We start from the raw sequence: 20,913 nt of genomic DNA, 5'->3' as shown, positions 1-20,913 counted from the left end.
TTTTGATGTATTTCAGATTTAAATCGTATATGCCCTCTATTCTGCAATTGAGGGATGGAAGGATGTTTCTCCCTGCCATGCCAGCGATAAATGTTAAATACAATTTCAAGGATAATTAACTTTCAGCTAAATTGAATGTATTTACTGGACTGATTATCATACCTACAATGGCAGTTGGAATGCCCAATGCTTTGGCAGATGGAAGGACGACGCTTTGAAAAGGCTTGGCTTGCTTGCTGTAAGTACATTTGTGCTTGCAGGCTAACACTTCCAGCAAGAGCTGCGGGCTTAAGGGATGAAGAGTGTGATAACACAAACATCGAGCCGCAATATGTGGTTATTAATAATTTCGTTATGAAAATCGTCTCAAGAAGAAAAAAAGTCCTTTTTGAGGTGAGGCTAAGATTAAAACGATTTCATAATTGAGGTTTGTAATTTATCAATCTTATGCTGCTGTTTTAATCCTTTGACAAGTTTTACTGCTGTTCTGGAATTTATGCAAGAATGTGGAAGATTGCCTTTTGCTGGGATATTTGTATTGAAGAGAGAAATCAAGTCGAATGCAATTTTTCATAGGATTAAGTTTGTTTACATAAAAATGGACCTTTGATATAAGGTGAGAACAAAGAATTTTCATATCTCATTTATTATTGAGGTATGAGTATTTATTAACTGGTTTTAAAGTAAGAATGACAGGCGAGAGGAAGAAACTTCAATTTTTTGCCTATCACCCAAAGAAGTTATGAACAAATTAAACACTGTTAAGAATATCCTGAATGGTAGAATTTTGAACACAAACCTGGGAATGTGGGACCCAATATCGTAAGTGTAGAACTTTCATTGGAATTTTTATACCCACCAGCATAGGATGGGGTTTATACTAATCGAATCATTCCGTTTGTAACACCTCGAAGAAATATTGATTTTTTACACTCTATATCTAGTCTTAATCGTTTTCAATTTCTAAGCAGATCCAGGTATGTCCGTCCGCCTGTCTGTCTAAATAACGATAATGATAGAAGAATAAAGATTTTGCACAATTTATAGGCGGTGGGCTGTATTTATGTGTGCTGCAGGCCCGAAATACGAACTGGCTCCGAATAGAGTGCACAGGCTTTACGGGAGCATGATTAGACCAATACCAACTTACTTATGGGCAGGAACCCGAATCAATTATGCAAAGAATCTGAAAGAGGCTTTGAGATAGCGAACATTTGGGCTTCGGCCTAAGACTGGAAAACTATCAATAATCGTATTACTCGATATTTCCAATAAAAAATATCGATACTATCGTTAATTAGCCATCACCTATATTTCAAACGCAAATAAGAAGTAACAAGTAAAAGCGTACCTAGCTCGGCCAAGTCGGATCTTGGGAACCCACCACCATGGATAAAATATGGGAGTTTTATCTGGTAATAGACCTATTTGGACCGTACTTGGCACAGTTGTTGAGACGCATAACATAAAATTTCAGCCAAATCGAATAAAAATTGCGGCTTGTTGAGCTCAAGAAACAAATCAGGTTATAAATCGATTTGGACAGTACTTGGCACAGTTGTTGAGTGCCATAACTGAACAATATCTGCAGCCAAATCGGATGAAAATTGAGGCTTCCAGGGGCTCAAGAAGTCAAATCGGGAGGTCGGTTTATATGGGAGCTATATCAGGTTAAAGACTGATTTGGACCGTACTTGGTACAGATCTTGAAGTCATGACGGAACACCATGTGCAAAATTTCAGATAAATCGGACAAAAAGGGCCCAAGAAGTTAAAACGGTCGGTCAGTTTATATGGAAGCTATATTAGGTTATGAATCGATTTGAACCATACTTAGCACAGTTGTTAAAAGTTATAACAGTACACTTCGTGCAAAATTTAAGCCAAATCGGACAAAAATTGCGGCTTCCAGGGGCTGAAGAAATCAAATCGTGAGATCTGTTTATATGAGAGCTATATCAGGTTATAGGCCGATTTGAACCGTACTCGGCACAGGTGTTGTAAGTTGAAAAATATCAATACATGCAAAATTTCAGTTAAATCGGATGAAAATTGAGGCTTCCAGGGGCTCATGAAGTCAAATCGGGAGATCGAGTTATCGAAATCAAGATCCGAGATCGGAATCAATTGGAGCTATATCAGGTTATGAACTGATTTGAACCATACTTGGAGCAGTTGTTAGAAATTAGAACGAAACACTTTAGGCAAAATTGCGCCCTCTAGTGGCTCTAGAAGTCAAGATGCAAATTCGGTTTATATTGGAGCTATTGTATATTAGGCTATTAATCGATTTAAATCATACCTTACACAGTTGTTGATGGTCAAGCCAAAACACTTCACGTAAAATTTCAGCCAAATTGGGTAATAATTTCTCAAGAAATCAAGATCCGAGATCGGTTTTTATGGGTGCTATATCAGGTTATGAACCGATTGAGTCCATTATAGACAGATTTGCTGGAAGTCAAAATAAAACACTTGGTGCAAAATTTCAGCCAAATTGGATAATAATTGCGCCCTCTAGAGGCTCAAGAAGTCAAGTTCCGAGATCGGTATATATGGGAGCCGATGAACCGATTTAAACCATACTTAGCATAGTTTTTGATGTTCAAACTAAAATACTTCGTGCAAAATTGCAGCCAAATCGGATAAGAATTGCGCCCTCTAGCGGTTCAAGAAGTCAAGATCCGATATCGCTTTATATGGCAGCTATACCAAAACATGGTGCGATTTGGGCCCTTTTAAAATCTCAATCGACCTGCACTTTTAAGAAGTGTTTATACAAAATTTCAAGCACCTAGCTTTACTCCTTCGAAAGTTAACATGATTTCGACAGATAGAGAGACAGTGGCACGGACAGACGACGGCACATGGCTAAATCGACTAAGAATGTCGAGACGATCAGATCAATATTTCGATGTATTACAAACGGAATGACGAAATGCGTATGGTGAAGGGTATAAAAACGACAGACGAACTAAGGGCACAGAAAGGTTATGCAGACAGACGGACGTGGCAAAAGCGCAATAGCAGGAATTTCTGATTCCAACTACACATTTTAGCACAGCCACAGTAGTGGTGCAGGGTACAGTTAATGATTTAGTAATAAATTCCATATACATGTATACTTATCTCATCAATTTCCTAGCATGAATAAAATACTCAATTCAATTCCTTATAAAGCACTACATTCAACTTTGGACGTTGTGGTGGCAAGGGTTATTGTTAACCGATTGTCATAATATTTCGAATTTTGCTTATTGGGGTCAAAAGGAAACAAATGAAAGGAGTATGCGTTTCTCTATATGCAAAAAATAATTCTGCTTTATAGCATGGGACGGTCTAATGTAGATGTACTATTGGGTTGCCCAAAAAGTTATTGCGGATTTTTCATATAGTCGGCGTTGACAAATTTTTTCACAGCTTGTGACTCTGTAATTGCATTCTTTCTTCTGTCAGTTATCAGCTGTTACTTTTAGCTTGCTTTAGAAAAAAAGCGTAAAAAAAGTATATTTGATTAAAGTTCATTCTAAGTTTTATTAAAAATGCATTTACTTTCTTTTAAAAAATCCGCAATTACTTTTTCAATGCCTCATCAGTTAGGATGCTTAGTTGGCTGTTTCTGGTGGTCTTTCGTTGGATTGACAATGAAAATGCCACGTTGTGGTGTGCCCTATATCGCTCTATGTTTTATCCTCCTTATAACTCACAGGAACCAGCTCCTTGACATAAGTGCAAGAATTTTCTTCACCAACTCTAGAAGACAATATGAGAAGATATCCTTTTCCTAAATCCCTATCCATTGAAATAGGTAAGCACATGCATGTCCAAAGTATTTAAAAGTAATTTTTATTACTTAACATCATTAACATCAACCCTACAGTGGGGCCATAATAAATGACAGTTTAAGTCCACCAAGAAAAACAAAAAGGAAATGCGTAATTCAAATACAATATAAACCGGATGTTAAATCCTCAAAATAACCGATTCATTCTTGACAATCACCACCAAAGATGACAACATTTTGCCGAGAGACATACTCGCTGAGAAAGAGGAAACAAAAAATAAAGAAAAGGTGTAAAAAAACATAACGACCATTACAAATCGAAAAAAAAGAATTGTTAGAACCGAATTTTCTAAAGAGGAAGAAGAATTTGAAAAAAAAGAACGTTAACAATAAGACAATGATGCAAAGACAATAAATTTCCAATGGTATTAACAAAGGTGATGTAAAAAGAAAAAAAATTACAAAACGATATCGAAGAAAAGAAACGAAAAGAGATTGATTTGTATGGCTAAAATTTGGGGAAAAAGGAACTTTTCTTTCATAGATGTACAATCGAAGCAGCCTAGTTGTTAATAAAAAGTAGCCTCAGAAGGAAGTGAAATCCTAAAGAATTGTATTGTCCATTGACAAATGGTTTTTTTCTGGCTATTATCTTGCTGTTGCTACTATTAGTCCTCGTTGCACTAGGAACAATTTTCAACACTCACGTTTTGTTTGTATAGTAAAAATCTGTATACTTATGTACGAGTACTACATTTTAAGTCTACAGAGTGCACTGCACTGTAGTTTTTATACCCTACACCATAGGATGGGGGCATACTAAATTCGTCATTCTGTTTGTAACTCCTCGAAATATTCGTCTAAGACCCCATAAAGTATGTTCTTGATCGTCATAACATTTTAAATCGTACTAGCTATGTCCGTCCGTCCATATGTGCCATATAAACCGATCTGGGGTCTTGACATCTTGAGCCGCTAGAGCGTACAATTCTTATCCGACTTTGCTGAAATTTTGCATTAGGTGTTTTATTATGACTTCCAACAACTGTGCTGAGTATGGTGGAAATCGGTCTATAACCTGATATAGCTGCCATATAAACCGATCTGGGGTCTTGACTTCATGAGCCTCTAGAGGGCGCAATTCTTATCCGATTGGAATAAAATTTTGCACGACGTGTTTCACTATGTCTTCCAACAAATGTGCTAAGTTAGGTTCAAATCGGTCCATAACATGATATGGCTGCCATATAAACCGATCTGGGGTCTTGACTTCTTGAGCCACTAGAGGTCGCATTTCTTATCCGATTGGAATGAAATTTTGCACAAAGTATTTTGTTATGATATCCAACAACTGTGCCAAGTATGTTTCAAATCGGACGATAACCTGATATAGCTGCCATAGAAATCGATCTGGGGTCTTGACTTCTTGAGCCTCTAAAGCCTCTAGAAGGCGCAATTCTTATCCGATTGGAATGAAATTTTGCACGACGTGTTTTGTTATGACTTCCAACAACTGTGCTAAGAATAGTTCAAATCGGTTCATAATCCGATATGGCTGCCATATAAACCGATCTGGGGTCTTGACTTTATGAGTCTCTAGAGGGCGCAATTCTCATCCGAATGGAATAAAATTTTGCACGACCTGCTTCACTATGACTTCCAACAAATGTGCTAAGTTAGGTTCAAATCGGTCCATAACATGATATGGCTGCCATATAAACCGATCTGGGGTCTTGACTTCTTGAGCCACTAGAGGTCGCATTTCTTATCCGATTGGAATGAAATTTTGCACAAAGTATTTTGTTATGATATCCAACAACTGTGCCAAGTATGGTTCAAATCGGACGATAACCTGATATAGCTGCCATAGAAATCGATCTGGGGTCTTGACTTCTTGAGCCTCTAAAGCCTCTAGAAGGCGCAATTCTTATCCGATTGGAATGAAATTTTGCACGACGTGTTTTGTTATGACTTCCAACAACTGTGCTAAGAATAGTTCAAATCGGTACATAACCTGATATAGCTGCCATATAAACCGATCTGGGATCTTGACTTCTTGAGCCTCTAGAGGTCGCAATTATTATCCGATTTGCCTGAAATTTTGTACGACGGATTCTCTCATGACCATTAACATACGTGTTTATTATGGTCTGAATGGGTCTGTAGGCCGATACAGCTCCCATATAAATCGATCTCTCTATTTTACTTCTTGAGCCCACAAAGGGCACAATTCTTATTCGAATTGGCTGACATTTTACACTGGTCTCCAACATATAATTTAATTGTGGTTCAAACCGGACCATATCTTTATATCGCTCTAATAGCAGAGCAAATCTTTTCTTATATCCTGTTTTGCCTAAGAAGAGATGCCGGGAAAAGAACTCGACAAATGCGATACATGGTGGAGGGTATATAAGATTCGGCCCGGCCGAACTTAGCACGCTTTTACTTGTTTTACACTTTTTTTCTAAAGCAAGCTAAAAGTAACAGCTGATAACTGACAGAAGAAAGAATGCAATTAAAGAGTCACAAGCTGTGAAAAAATTTGTCAACGCCGACTATATGAAAAATCCGCAATTACTTTTTGGGCAACCCAATAATTGCGCCCTCTATTGGCTCAAGAAGTCAAGATCCCAGATCGGTTTATATGGCTGCTATATCAGGTTCTGGACCGATTTGAACCATTCCTAATAAAGTTGTTGGAAGTCATAACAAAACACATTGTGCAAAAGTTCAGCCAAATCGGATAGAAATTTCGCACTCTAGACGCTCAAGAAGTCAAGATCCCAGATCGGTTTATATGGCAGCTATATCAGGTTATAAACCGATTTAAACCATACTCAGTACAGTTGTTGGAAGTCATAATGAAACGCCTCATGCAAAATTTCAGCCAAATCGGATAAGAATTGTGCCCTCTATTGGCTCAAGAAGTCAAGACCCAAGATCCGTTTATATGTCAGCTATACCAGATTATGAACCGATTTGAACCATACTTACGACAGTTATTGGAAAGGATACCAAAGCACTACGTGTAAAATTTCAGTCAAATCGGACAAGAATTGCGCCCTCTAGAGGCTGAAGAAAATCAAGACCTAAGATCGGTTTATATGGCAGCTATATCAAAACATGAACAGATTTGACCCATTTACAGTCCCAACCGACCTAGACTAATAAAAAGTATTTGTGAAAAATTGCAAGCGGCTAGCTTAACGGAAGACGGAAGGACGAACGGACATGGCTAGAACAACTATAATGATATGACGATCAAGAATATATATTGGGTTGCCCAAAAAGTAATTGCGGATTTTTTAAAAGAAAGTAAATGCATTTTTAATAAAACTTAGAATGAACTTTAATCAAATATACTTTTTTAAATTTTTTTTCTAAAGCAAGCTAAAAGTAACAGCTGATAACTGACAGAAGAAAGAATGCAATTACAGGGTCACAAGCTGTGAAAAAATTTGTCAACGCAACGACTATATGAAAAATCCGCAATTACTTTTTGGGCAACCCAATATATATTTTGGGGGGTCTCAGACGCATATTTCGAGGCGTTACTAAGAGAATGGCGAAGTTAGTATACCTCCATCCTATGGTGTAGAGTATAAAAATGATTTAACTTTTATATGATTTAATCTGGCATATATCTATGCTCTAAGCCTCAATTCCTTAAATCCTTATGCACTTGCCATAAAGTACGGGATTTTCTACACACTATTTTTGTTCTTAGCCATATACTAACTAACACTTCCTTAAACTTCCTCTACACTTCCTTACAGCAATCACAGCTTGAGTTGATGTCCAACAAAGACTCAGCAATGACTAATACTAGCAGGGCTTCAATAGTTTCCTAAAAGATGAAGAAGAAAAAAAAAAACACAGAAATGTAATCAGATGTCGATTTATTTCAAATCTCTAAACTCATGCACTGCGTCAAGTATTGTGGAAAAAGGTGTTACTGGCATCTCCTTGGGTGCATAGGTAATTGTGAAAGATGGTAAGTAAGGTCACTTCCTCTGCAACTGCATTGGTATGTGAGTGTGGCCGGATGATGGCACACACACACACGCGTTACCATCAATCTCGGCTGTTCTACTGGTCTGACAACATTTGCATTCTTTGATGCATTTTATGAATGAATTTGTTGTTTTTGTTTTTTGTGCTATTAGCCGAAATGCAATCCCACAGAGCTATTGTCCCCTTTAAGGTTTTTTTTTTCATTGCTGTGGGTCTGCAGTTTTTCTCTAAATTGCTTTGAGGGCGATTTTTAGTGGCATTCATTGTGAGTTCATTTAAGGATTATGACACTTTTTGAAAGGCCGCTTTGCATACATCGGCTCCCTATAGAGTTTAAGAAATTCATTCAGCAACTTAGAGACTGTCTAAGCCTTAAAATTAATTACTTTTTATGAGTTCTTGCTGCCTGCTATCTCAGACGTTTAGCTGCCATAGCAATTTGATGTTGGACAGGTTGGGTGTTGTGGCGATGAACTGCCTAAAGGACAGGCATGCAAAGTTTATCCTTTCTTATTTATAAAAACATTTGTTGAAATTCTCACTATTAAAATCCCTTTCCTGCTAGGCTTATCGACTGCCAGATATTGCTTTTGCTTCGCTTTATGGCCAAATAAAGCTCAAGCACTCACTCACCCTGCTGCAAGCACCTGCCGCTCTTCACTTTGACTTGGCATGTCTACGTTGTTAATTGAGGACACTCTTGTGACAAGAGTTGGAATATTGTTTTTCCTTTTGAATGTACGAGTGAGAGCATAGGATTGTTATTTCGATACTGCTTTCGTATTGGGAATTCACAAAACTATCATGACAATGTGACATTTATGACATTTTGTAGCATATATTGCTTAATATTAACATTGGCAGCTATATGCGATTCCTTTGCCTCAAATACCCGCACCAAGGCATACATGTCAACTTTTCAACTTTATGGCAAGAAGTTCCATTTACTGCCACCTCCCACCCTATTTTGTAAGAAACATGTGGTCTTTTATTTCGTCACTACACCTTTTCAAGCTTCAGAAGTATGAAGTACTTCTTTATTTATTATGCAATGATTGAATGATTGGTTTATGATTTCGCCCTCATAAAACTAAGGAACCCTCTTGTGAAAAGGGTTATATTACTTTTATGGTACTTGAGTAGAGGAATCAAGTTTCTTGTCATATTGAACAAGTAAAAAGGCGTTAAGATTCGGCCATGCAGAACTTTGGGTACCCACCACCTCGGGTACATATGTAAATCATCTTTTCTAATGATCCGGGGAAAAATGCATAATTTATGCCTCCATAGCAGCTATATGGAAGTTTGGTCCGATTTGGTCCAAATACTTATAAGTACAAGTCATTGTTCAATTTGGGCCAAGTTGCAGAAAAATGTCGAAGAGCCTAACCCAACTCACTGTCTCAAATTTCGGCGACGTCGGACAACAAATGCTCCTTTTATGGGCTTAAAACCTTAAATCGAGAGATCGGTCTATATGGCAGCTATATCCAAAACTGGACCTTTCTGTGCTACATTGCAGAAGGATGACGAGTGGCCTAACACAACTCACTATCCCAATTTTTAGCAAAATCGGATAATAAATGTCCCTTTAATGGGCGTAAGACCTTAAACTGGGAGATCGGTCTATATGGCAGCTATATCCAAATCTGGACCGATCTGGGCCAACTTGGGAAAGGATGTCGAAGGGCCTAACACAACTCATTGTCCCAATTTTTGGCAAAATCGGACAATAAATGCGCCTTTTATGGCCGTAAGACCTTAAACTGGGAGATCGGTCAATATTGCAGCTATATCCCAATTTAGACCGATCTAGGCCAAATCAAAGATAGATGTCGAGTGACCTAAAACAATTCACTGTCCCCAATTTTGGCAAAATCGGATAATATATGTGGCTTTTATGGGCCCAAGACCCTAAATCGGCGGTTCGGTCTACATGGCAGCTATACCCCAATCTAGACCGATCTAGGCCAAATTGAAGAAGGACGTCGAAATACCTAATACAACTCACTGTCCCAAATTTCAGCAAAATCGGATAATAAATGAGGCTTTATGGGCCTAAGACCCTAAATCGGCGGATCGCTCTATATGACAGCTATATCCAAATCTAGACCGATCTGGGCCAAATTGGAGAAGGATATCGAAGGGCCTAACACAACTCACTATCCTAATTTTTGGCAAAATCGGATAATAAATGCGCATTTTATGGGCTCAAAACCTTAAATCGAGAGAACGGTCTATATGGCAGCTATATCCAAAACTGGACCGATCTGGGCCAAATTAAAGAAGGATGTCGAAGGGCATAACACAACTCAATGTCCCAATTTTTTGCAAAATCGGACAATAAATGCGCCCTTTATGGGCGTAAGACCTTAAACTGGGAGATCGGTCTATATGGCAGCTATATTCCAATCTAAACCGATCTAGACCAAATTGAAGATAGATGTCGAGTGGCCTAACACAACTCACTGTCCCCAATTTTGGCAAAATCGGATAACAAATGTGGCTTTTATGGGCCCAAGACCCTAAATCGGCGGATCGGTCTATATGACAGCTATATCCAAATCTAGACCGATCTGAGCCAAATTGAAGAAGGATGTCGAAGGGCCTAACACAACTCAATGTCCCAAATTTCAGGGAAATCGAACAATAAATACACTTCTTATAGGCCCATTCCCCAAATCGAGAGATCGGCTTATATGGCAGCTATATCTAAATATGGACCGATGTCGAAGAGCCTAACACAATTCGCTATACCAAATTTCAGCGAAATCGGACAATAAATTTAACTTTTATGGGTCAAAAACCTTAAATCGAGTGATCGGCCTATATGGCAGCTATATTTAATCTGGACCAACCTGGGCCGTATTGAAAAAGTATGTCGAGATGCCTAACACAACACTCTGTCCAAAATCTCAGCGAAATCGGAAAATAAATGCGCCTATTTTGGGCCCAAGACTATAAATCGAGAGATCGGTCTATATGGCAGTTATATCCAAATCTGGGCCAAATACAACTTGCTGTCCCAAAATTTTTGGGAAATCGGTCGATAAATGCGCTTTTTATGGACTCAAAACCCTAAATCGAGAAATCGGTCCATATCCCAAACCTCTTAATGAAGAGATTGGCCCATACGACAGCTATATCCAAATCTGGACCGCTCTGGGCCAAATCAAACAAGGATGTTTAGAGGCCTAACAAAATTCACTGTCCGAAATTTCTGCGAAATCGAATAATAAATGTGGTCTTAATGGGCCTAAGACCTTAAATCGGCAGATCAGTATATATGGGGTAGCCCCCAAGATAAAGTCCGATATAATTCATTTTCGAACTTAGCTTTCCCATGGACAAAAAAAATCTGTCTATTTTCTCTCTATTTTTAAAGACTCTATCGTGATTTCAACAGACAGACGGATAGACATGGCTTAGATTTTTATACCCATGGGGGTATACTAATCTAGTCATTCCGTTTGTAACACCTCGAAATATTTATCTGGGACCCCATAAAGTGTATATATTCTCCATCGTCTCGACATTCTGATTCGATCTAGCCATGTCCGTCCGTCCGTCTGCCGAAATCACGATAGCGGTCGAACGCGTAAAGCTAGCCGCTTGAAATTTTGCACAGATACTAAGTATTGATGGGATATATCGGTTCAGATTTAGATATAGCTCCCATATACACCGATATCTCGATTTGAACCCTTACAAGCCGCAAATTTTTTCCGATTTGGCCGAAATTTTGCACCAAGTGTTTTGTTGTGACTTCCAATAACTGTGACAAGTGCGGTTCAAATCGGTATATAACCTAACATAGCTCCCATATAAACCGATCTCCCGATTTGATTTTTTTTAAGCCCCTGGAAGCCTCTGTATCATGGTAATAAATTCAATGATTTGCAAGCGTTGCTCGTTAGTAAGTCTATTCATGATGAAATGTCAAAGCATACTGAGCATCTTTCTCTTTGACACCATGTCTGAAATCCCACGTGATCTGTCAAATACTAATGCATGAAAATCCTAACCTCAAAAAAATCACCCTTTAGCTCCCAAGACTCGACTTCTTGAGCTTCTGGAAGCCGCAAATATTGTCCGATTTAGATGAAATTTTGCACGTAGTGTTCTGTTATGACTTCCAGCGGCTGTGTCAAGTATGGTCCAAATCGGTCTATAACCTGATATAGCTTCTATATAAACCGATCTCCCGATTTGACTTCTTGAGCCTCTGGAAGCCGCAATTTTTGTCTTATCTCTCCGAAATTTTGCATGTGGTGTTCGTTATGACTTTAAACAACTGTGCCAAGTACTGCCGGAGTCGGTCTACAACCTGATATAGCTCCCATGAAAACCAGTCTCCCGATTTGACTTCATGAGCCCTAGGTTAGGTTAGGTTAGATTTAAGTGGCAGTCCGCCATCAGACTCACTTAGAGCTTTTCGTCCATTGTGATACCATAGGAACGGTAGAAGGAAGATGCCTTCTAGTTCCAACCGTTGAACCATCCAGATTGCTTTAAAAAGCTCAATAACTTCCCAATGTTCACATCCGCAATGAGAACCTAAAGTGGAACTCCTTCTAACTGCTAGTGCGGGACACAAACAGTAGGTGTTCTATAGTCTCTTCTTCTTCGATGTCCTCACAGCTTCTGCAAAAGTCGTTGCTGGCAACCTTCAGTCTGTCAGCATGTTTTCCGATTAGACAGTGACCTGTCATGACGGACACAATGACTGAGACGTCTGTTCTAGGCAATGACAGCAAAGCAGTAGACCTCTTCAAGTCTAGATTAGGCCACATAGTTTTGGAATGCTCACAGCCCCCTCTTTGTGGCCATCTATCATTCGTTGTCCTGCGGGCCTGATCCTGACAACTTAGCTTACATGTCGCTAGAGGCATATCCACAGATTCCAGTGTCCCTGGAACGTGTAGGGTAGTTCTTAATCTTGCAAGCTCATACGCTTTACAATACCCTGGGATATCTCTGTGGCCCGGCACCCGGATCAGGTGAATTTTGAACTGTTCCGCCATCTCGTTGAGAAATCTGCGACAGTCGTGGGCGGTTTTTGGTTTCAGAAATTCGTTCTCCAGGGATTTAATGGCTGCCTGGCTGTCTGAGTAGATATTTATGCCAATCGTCGTAATGAGATTATATCTTAGCCATTCCACCACTTCCTTAATTGCAAGGATATCTGCTTGATACACACTGCAGTGGTCGGGTAACCATTTCGATATGGCCAGTTCTAGATCTTTAGAGTACACCTCAAAGCCCACGTGATCGTTTAGTTTGAAACCATCCGTATAGAAGTCTATGTAACTTCTGTTACCAGGGATATCGTAGTTCCAATCGGTTCTATCCGGAATAGTGGTACAGTACTTTTTATCAAAAAGCGGCTCAGTTAGGGTGTAATCCCCACTGACTGGAACATCGATTATTGTGTTAAAGATAACACAGTGTCCGTAGCCGCTACATGAGAAAGGTCCCTTAACCTCACGGCAGTGGTCACTGCAATTTGTCTAGCCACAATATACGGAGTCATATGTTGTAGCATTCAAATCAGTGCATCAGATGGTGTCGTCCTCAGTGCGGCTGTGATGCACAAACAAGCCATCCTTGGGATCCGGTTAAGTATTGAGCAGTAGGTGGATTTTTGAAGCGCCGTCCACCAAACCACAACACCATATAGCATTATAGGTCTGCAGTTCATACCCAATGCATGACACTCGGTCTAAACCCCCAACTTTTGCCATTGGCTCTCTTGCAGGTGTATAGGGCAAGAGTGGCCTTTCTTGCCCTTTCTAAAATGTTGGATTTGAAGTTCAATTTCCTGTCCTGCATAACACCCAGGTATTTTGCGCTTTCTGTAAATGGAACATGGAACTCCACCCAAGGTGACAGGTTCCACTATAGGCAACTTGTATCTCCTGCTGATAAGAATTACTTCTGGCTTGCACGGATTTATACCCAAACCACTTTCGGTAGCCCACTTTGCTGATGCACATAGAGCTTCCTGAAGTGTATACCTTAGAGTGCTGGGAAACTTTCCCCCTTGAGCTCTTACAAGACGCATTTTTCTCCGATTCAGCTGAAATTTTGCATGAGGTGCTCTGTAACGACTACCATGTCTGTCCACTAAATTTTTAGCATAATCCATGTTGGTGGTTTTCGAAGATTCGGCCTGGCCGTACGGATTGAAATACTGTCCTGCATAGCGATATGCTCTCAACTCTGCACACCCATTATGGAAGGAGAATTTCATCACCTACCATGTATCACTGTAACATCTCCATAACCTATTCATTATGTCCATAGACTTTTAACACCTTCATAAGACACTTGCTCAGCACCATTCATAAAAATTGGCCACAAAACATTTCTGGGAAAAATGAGAGAATAAAAACTGCAACCTATGGAGGACTAACATGGTCAGCCTAATCTTTGGGTAATGTTACACATCCCATAATTGAATTTAATTTCGTTGATCGTTTTCCTTTCCTTTTTGTTGTGACAAAAATTATTCTAAAACCAGATCTGTTGTAAAAACAACTTAAAAATTGCCAAAATAATAAAACAAAGGCCAATCCACAATTCTTGAGGCAAGCAGAGTAGACTTGAGTCGAATCTCTTGGTGCTTACTAAGCAAAGAATAACATTTTGCCCAAAGGCATTTAAAGCAAAGCCGAATTAAAATAATGAAATTTGTATTTAAAAGGCATTGAAACTGGGCATAGACAACCGATAGCTCAAAATGAAATCCAATCCAAGGCGAAATGTCTAAGCCAATGTTGCAGCATCAGGAGACACGTAGAGAGAGAACAGCCACACAAGGATACAGGATCAACTCAAAGCAACCAAGTTAAACATGTCAACTTGAGACAAAGGGAATTATTTCCACTTTGTCACATTTTTGTGTTTCTTCTACTCTAAGCAATGAAAAACAAAAACAACTATTGAAGCCTAGCTGTCACTTTTTCACCTCAACCATGAAGAAATTGGTGTACAAGGATTGCTGTTATTGTCCGTCTGTCTGTGCATCCCTACTGGTGTTGCGAGTCCACCAGACATGCTATTATGGGCAAATACGTTTGTTATTTGGGTTTTTACACCCAGACACACCACTCGTTGCGTCTGTGACATTTCGCATGCTCCTTACGGCAACTGGCAACACATGTGAGTTTGAGATATTTTTTGGAAAATACCACAACAAAGTGTGATATTTCCATGTTCGGTAGGGTGTTTGCATTTTTTGTTTTGTTTGTTTTGCAATTTTCCCAATAGGTTTACTAGGGGCAGTTTAAATGAGACAGAGAGTAATTGCGTTTGGTGTAATTCCTCAATTGATAACAAAAACATTTCATTTCGGCAAATTTGGCAGAGAAAGGAGTTTGAAGGATATGAGTGTTTCTATGCCTGCATATGTGTGTGTGTGTGTGTTTTTGTGCTTGTGAGTCCTGTAATTGGGTTTTGGTGCTAATAATCGCCTTCTACCTTCGGATAATCTCAGCTAATGCTGTTTGCCAACAATGGCATTTAAATGTATTTATGAAAACCATATCGTTTCCTTGATCCCTGAGCATGAGCCCTTGCAATGACTCAAAAAACTCTGATAGTTGTTTATATTTCTGGCAAATTTTGGTTGATTGTTTTGACATTTTTTTTTGTGTTTTTTTTTTAACATTTAACACAAAAATAAAAAATTGCATGGTTTTAAGTTAATCTGGAATAAAAGTTGGTTGTGAATGAAGTATGAAGAGGAAGAATTCGTTCCATTGTACATTGCTTATAAGTAGTAGTTGTACAAGAAGCAAAACCAATGCCCATGGATGAATTGGTGCATAGTACCAAATAAGGGACCATTGTGATATTTGGATTGAGGAAGACCTTGATGCCAAGACAGTAAGGTAGAATTTCTTAGACCCAACCGTCGAAAAAGGTTGCCTCCACAAAAGCGCCCACTAATCAATTGAGGTTAATTAACATGGTAGTTGGCAGCACAAGATTAAACACGGCACAGTGGGGGAACATCGAAAAAAATGGTAAATACCATTAAGGAAAAGCTAAAGTCGGGCGGGCCGTCTATATACACACCACCAGATGAGCCTACAACTACTTTCCCATAAGCTATTCGTTAACAAAACAATGCGTGCCAAGTTTCGAGCAGATCGGTAATCGAGGTTACTACGGCCTTATAAGTGTTAATCAGGCCATACATATATATGGGAGCTATATCGCTATAGTGAATTTAAATCGAAACCGAATTATATGAAATTTTGCACACGTATTGGGACATGAAATTAAACACCTCGTGCTAAATTTTGTTAAGATCGAACTAAAATTGTGGCTTCTACGGCCATTAAAGTCCATGTCGGACGAAAGATATATATGGGAGCTATATCTAAATCTGGACCGATTTTTATGAAATTTTGCACACATATGTAGACCTCAAATGAAATATCTAATGCAAAATTTTGTAAAGATCGGAGTGAAATTGAGGCTTCTACAGCCTTAAAAGGCCATATCGGATGAAAGATATATATGGGAGCTATATCTAAATCTGGACCGATTTTGACGAAATTTTGCACATATATAACAACATCAAACACAACACCTCGTATTAATTTTTTTTTCACATCGGGCAAAAATTATAGCTTCTATAGGCTTAAAACTCCATATCGCAGGAAAGATATATACAGGGGCCATATCTAAATCAGTATCGATTTATATGAAATTTTGCGCACATATGTAGACGTAAAATAAAACACCCCATGCCAAATTTTGTATAGATCAGAGACGAATTGTGGCTTCTACAACCTTAAAAGGGCATATCGGATGAAAGATATATATGGGAGCTATATCTAAATCTGGACCGATTTTTATGAAATTTTGTTCACATATGTAGATGTCGAATAAAACACTCCATGTCAAATTTTGTAAAGATCAGACTAAATTTGTGGCTTCTACAGCCTGAAAATTCCATATCGGAAGAAAGATATATATGAGAACTATATCTAAATCTGAACCGATTTTTATGAAATTTTTTACACACATTAGAACGTCAAATAAAACACCTCGCGCAAAATCTTTTAAAGATCGGATCAAAATAGCGGCTTCTACAGCCTTAAAACTCCATATCGGAGGAAAGATATATATGGGAGCTATATCTAAATCTGGACCGATTTTTATGAAATTTTGTTCACATATGTATATGTCGAATAAAACACCCCATGCCAAATTTTGTAAAGATCGGACCAAACTAGTGGCTTCTTCAGCCTGAAAATTCCACATCGGATGAAAGATATATATGGGAGCTATATCTAAATCTGAACCGACATTTTCATTCAAAATCAATAGCGTTGGTCTTTGGGCCAAGAAAGTAGCATGTGCAAAATTTCAAGACAATCAAACAATAAATGTGACCTGTACCTTGATCACAAGTATACATGCACACACATACAGACAGACGGACAGACGGACATAGCTAAATCGAATCAGAAAGTGATTTTCAGCCGATCGGTATACTTATCAATGGGTCTAGCTCTTCTCCTTCTTAGCGTTGCAAACAAATGGACAAACTTATAATACCCTGTACCACAGTGATGGTGTAGGGTATAAAAAGTGCTCATATTTGGCAACTGTTTATGTTTTAGTACATGTAAATACTAAGAGAAAGTGTGTTTCAGGGTTACCATCCTCTCACGATTCTCACTTTTTAGCAGAAAACTATTCAAACCACTATAACTTTAAAACAAACCAGTAAGGAAGGGCAAAAGTCGGGCGGTGCCGACTGTATAATTCTCTACACCTACCTATATCCAATTCTGAATCAATTTTTATGGATCTCGGCGGATGTTTTCAGATGGGTTATTAAACAATCCCTATCAAATTTCAACTAAATGTGTTCAAATTGCAATAACTACGATTGACAAATGACTACATTATTGCAAATTACCCAAAATCTGACAAACATATATGTGGGAGCTATATCTAAATCCGAACCGATTTCGAGCAAACTTGTCAAGGACAGTGTTGTACAAAGTTTTGGCAAGATTGGTAAAAAAATGCGCTTGCAGTGGCTATAGAAGTGGAAATCGGGCGATATATACATAGAGGAGATATATTTTAATCTTAACCGATTTCCATGAAATTCTCCAGTAAAGTCGAGAGTCAAGAGAAAATCCTTCCTGCCAATTTAAAGAATCGGTTAACAAATGAACATTTTATTGCAATATTACTGCAAATCGGACGAACATATATATGGGAGCTATATCCAAATCGCAACTTTCCAATTTCAAAAAGCTTCGCCTCTAGGCTGAAAAACATACCAATAGCAAATTTTAAGAGGATCGGATGAAAACTGCGACCTGCACTTTGTATACAACTAAACATGAAATCGAATCAGAAAGTGATTATGAGTCTACCGGTATGCTTACCAATCGGTCTATCTCTCTTCCTTCTGGGTGTTACAAACAAATGTACCCTATACCACAGTAGTGGTATAGGGTACAATGAATGAACTTAAAAACCCCTAAAAATTTTGCCTGCAAAATATTTCTTATTTCGTTTCCTTTCTACTCTACAACAGAAATTTCTGTACAGCTATATTTGTAAGCGATACAAATTAATAAATCTGGTCACCCCAACTCTCCCAATGTGCAGGGGGTATTTTCCTATGTCTCCCCACATAACTGGTGAATTTCATAGATATAGGTTCAGATTTGGATATAGTTTTAGATATAGCTGTCATATAGACCGATCCGCCGATTAAGGGTCTTAGGCCCACAAAAGCCACATTTATAATCCGATTTCACTGAAATATGACACAGTGTGGTTCAGGTCGGTTTATTTTTAGATAAAGCTACTAAAAAGATCAATATTTGGTTATACACAATTGAACAATAACTTGCATTTGGTCCAAATCGGAATATATTTCGATATAGCTGCTATGGGGCATAAGGTATGCATTTCTCACCGGATTTTGACGAAAGGTGGATTACATATATACCCGATGTGGTGGGTATCCAAAGTTCGACCCGGCCGAACTTGTTTTTATACCCTCCACCATAGGATGGGGGGTATACTAATTTCGTCATTCTGTTTGTAACTACTCGAAATATTCGTCTGAGACCCCATAATGTTTATATATTCTTGATCGTCGCAACATTTTATGTCGATCTAGCCATGTCCGTCCGTCTGTCCGTCTGTCGAAAGCACGCTAACTTCCGAAGGAGTAAAGCTAGCCGCTTGAAATTTTGCACAAATACTTCTTATTAGTGTAGGTCGGTTGGTATTGTAAATGGGCCATATCGGTCCATGTTTTGATATAGCTGCCATATAAACCGATCTTGGGTCTTGACTTCTTGAGCCTCTAGAGTGCGCATTTCTTATCCGATTGGAATGCAATTTTGCACGTAGTATTTTGTTATGATATCCAATAACTGTGCCAAGTATGGTTCAAATCGGTTCATAATCTGATATAGCTGTCATATAAACAGATCTGGGGACTTGACTTCTTGAGCCTCTAGAGTGCGCAATTCTTATCCGATTGGAATGAAATTTTGCACGACGTGTTTTGTTATGATATCCAACAACTGTGCTAAGTATGATTCAATTCGGTTCATAGCCTGATATAGCTGCCATATAAACCGATCTGGGATCTTGACTTCTTGAGAATCTAAAGGTCGCAATCATTATCCGATTTGCGTGAAATTTTGTACGACGGATTCTCTCATGACCATCAACATACGTGTTTATTATGGTCTGAATCGGTCGATAGCCCGATGCAGCTATTTTCCTTCTTGAGCCCCCAAAGGGCGCAATTCTTATTCGAATTGGCTGAGATTTTACACAGGTCTCCAACATATAATTTAATTGTGGTCTAAACCGGATCATATCTTGATATCCCTCTAATAGTAGAGCAAATCTTCTCTTATATCCTGTCTTGCCTAAGAAGAGATGCGATTCATGGTGGAGGTAATATAGGATTCGGCCCGGCCGAACTTAGCACGCTTTTACTTGTTTTTATAACTAAAGACTATCAAATATAGTTTTTAACCTTTAATCCTGCAATTTTCGCACGTAATATTTACTATACATCTTACATTGAATTTGAAAAGTTAGGTAACCATAATGTGTAAAGACAATGCCTTTTGATTTGCAAAAAAAAAAAATAAATAAATATATGAAATCTAAAAAAAATCCCCCCTTAATTATGAATTAAGTGTGTGATAGGTCCTTTTGATCGCTTTCGCAATACTTACTCATAAACATTTTTATTGTATTCATAATCCTGTGGCATATAGTAATCCTGTTGCTGTTGCTGTTGGTGGTGGTGATGATGATGTTGTTGTTGTTGCTGCGACTGATGTTGTTGATAAATATTATTATTATTGTTAAGCGTTGTTGTGGTAGCCGTTGAGGCTGTTGCATAGTAACCGGAACCATAATCCTCATAATAACCACAATTTGGATTATAATTTGTCATATTTAAGTGAATGATGTCGGAGGGGGTGATTTAAATGAGAAATAGGTTTTTTTGTAATAAACAACAACACTTGGCACTAGGGAATTTTTTTTTTAATATTTTTTTTAAACAATTTTTTTAATAATTTTTTTAGTTATTTTTTTATAATATTTTGCTATTTTTTTCTTTTGTCAAACTTCACTTCAATTTTTTTTCTTTGTTATAACTCTAAAGGGATATCACTGTCTGCCACTGAGAGTGTTCTTAATCCCTAATAGGTTAATTAATTTGAAATCTTATTTGTTGTCAATTTTCAATATTTGTTCAACAATAACTCTTCACTTGATGGACAGCAGGGCAATTGTAGTGGGTTTTGTTAGAACATAAAATTTGAAGAAGGTATTCTTTGGCTTTGTAGTGGCTGCTAGAGTACATGCCATAAAAATTCTCAATAACTCCAATAAATTCTTCAACACAACACACAACGATTAAAAGGCGCGAAAATTTTTGAAAGAAAAAAAAAACTAAAAGAAAATTTTTATAAGAATTTTGTTGTTGTATTAATGGGGGAGGACTCCCAGAAGCCCTTTAACACAAATCCCTTGAACTCGTTTACAATTATTATTTCTATGGTTTTAGGGGCGACGCGATCTTGTTA

General features: G+C 38.3%; 1 protein-coding gene across 1 annotated transcript in view; it reads right to left on the bottom strand.

Moving 5' to 3' along the window:
• Positions 1-20,387, bottom strand: part of LOC106085710 (homeobox protein vnd) — an 83,525-nt gene extending 63,138 nt beyond the window's left edge. The window contains exon 1 of the mRNA XM_013250078.2: positions 20,053-20,387. Within this exon, the coding sequence (XP_013105532.2) occupies positions 20,053-20,276 (224 nt within the window). The 5' untranslated portion in view covers positions 20,277-20,387. The remainder of the gene's footprint in view (positions 1-20,052) is intronic.
• Between the last annotated feature and the right edge of the window lie 526 nt (positions 20,388-20,913).

The sequence above is a fragment of the Stomoxys calcitrans genome, chromosome 4 (assembly GCF_963082655.1).
Source record: "Stomoxys calcitrans chromosome 4, idStoCalc2.1, whole genome shotgun sequence".
NCBI lineage: Eukaryota > Metazoa > Arthropoda > Insecta > Diptera > Muscidae > Stomoxys > Stomoxys calcitrans.
The sequence above is the reverse complement of the archived record's forward strand: the minus strand, read 5'-3'. Positions and strand labels throughout refer to the sequence as shown.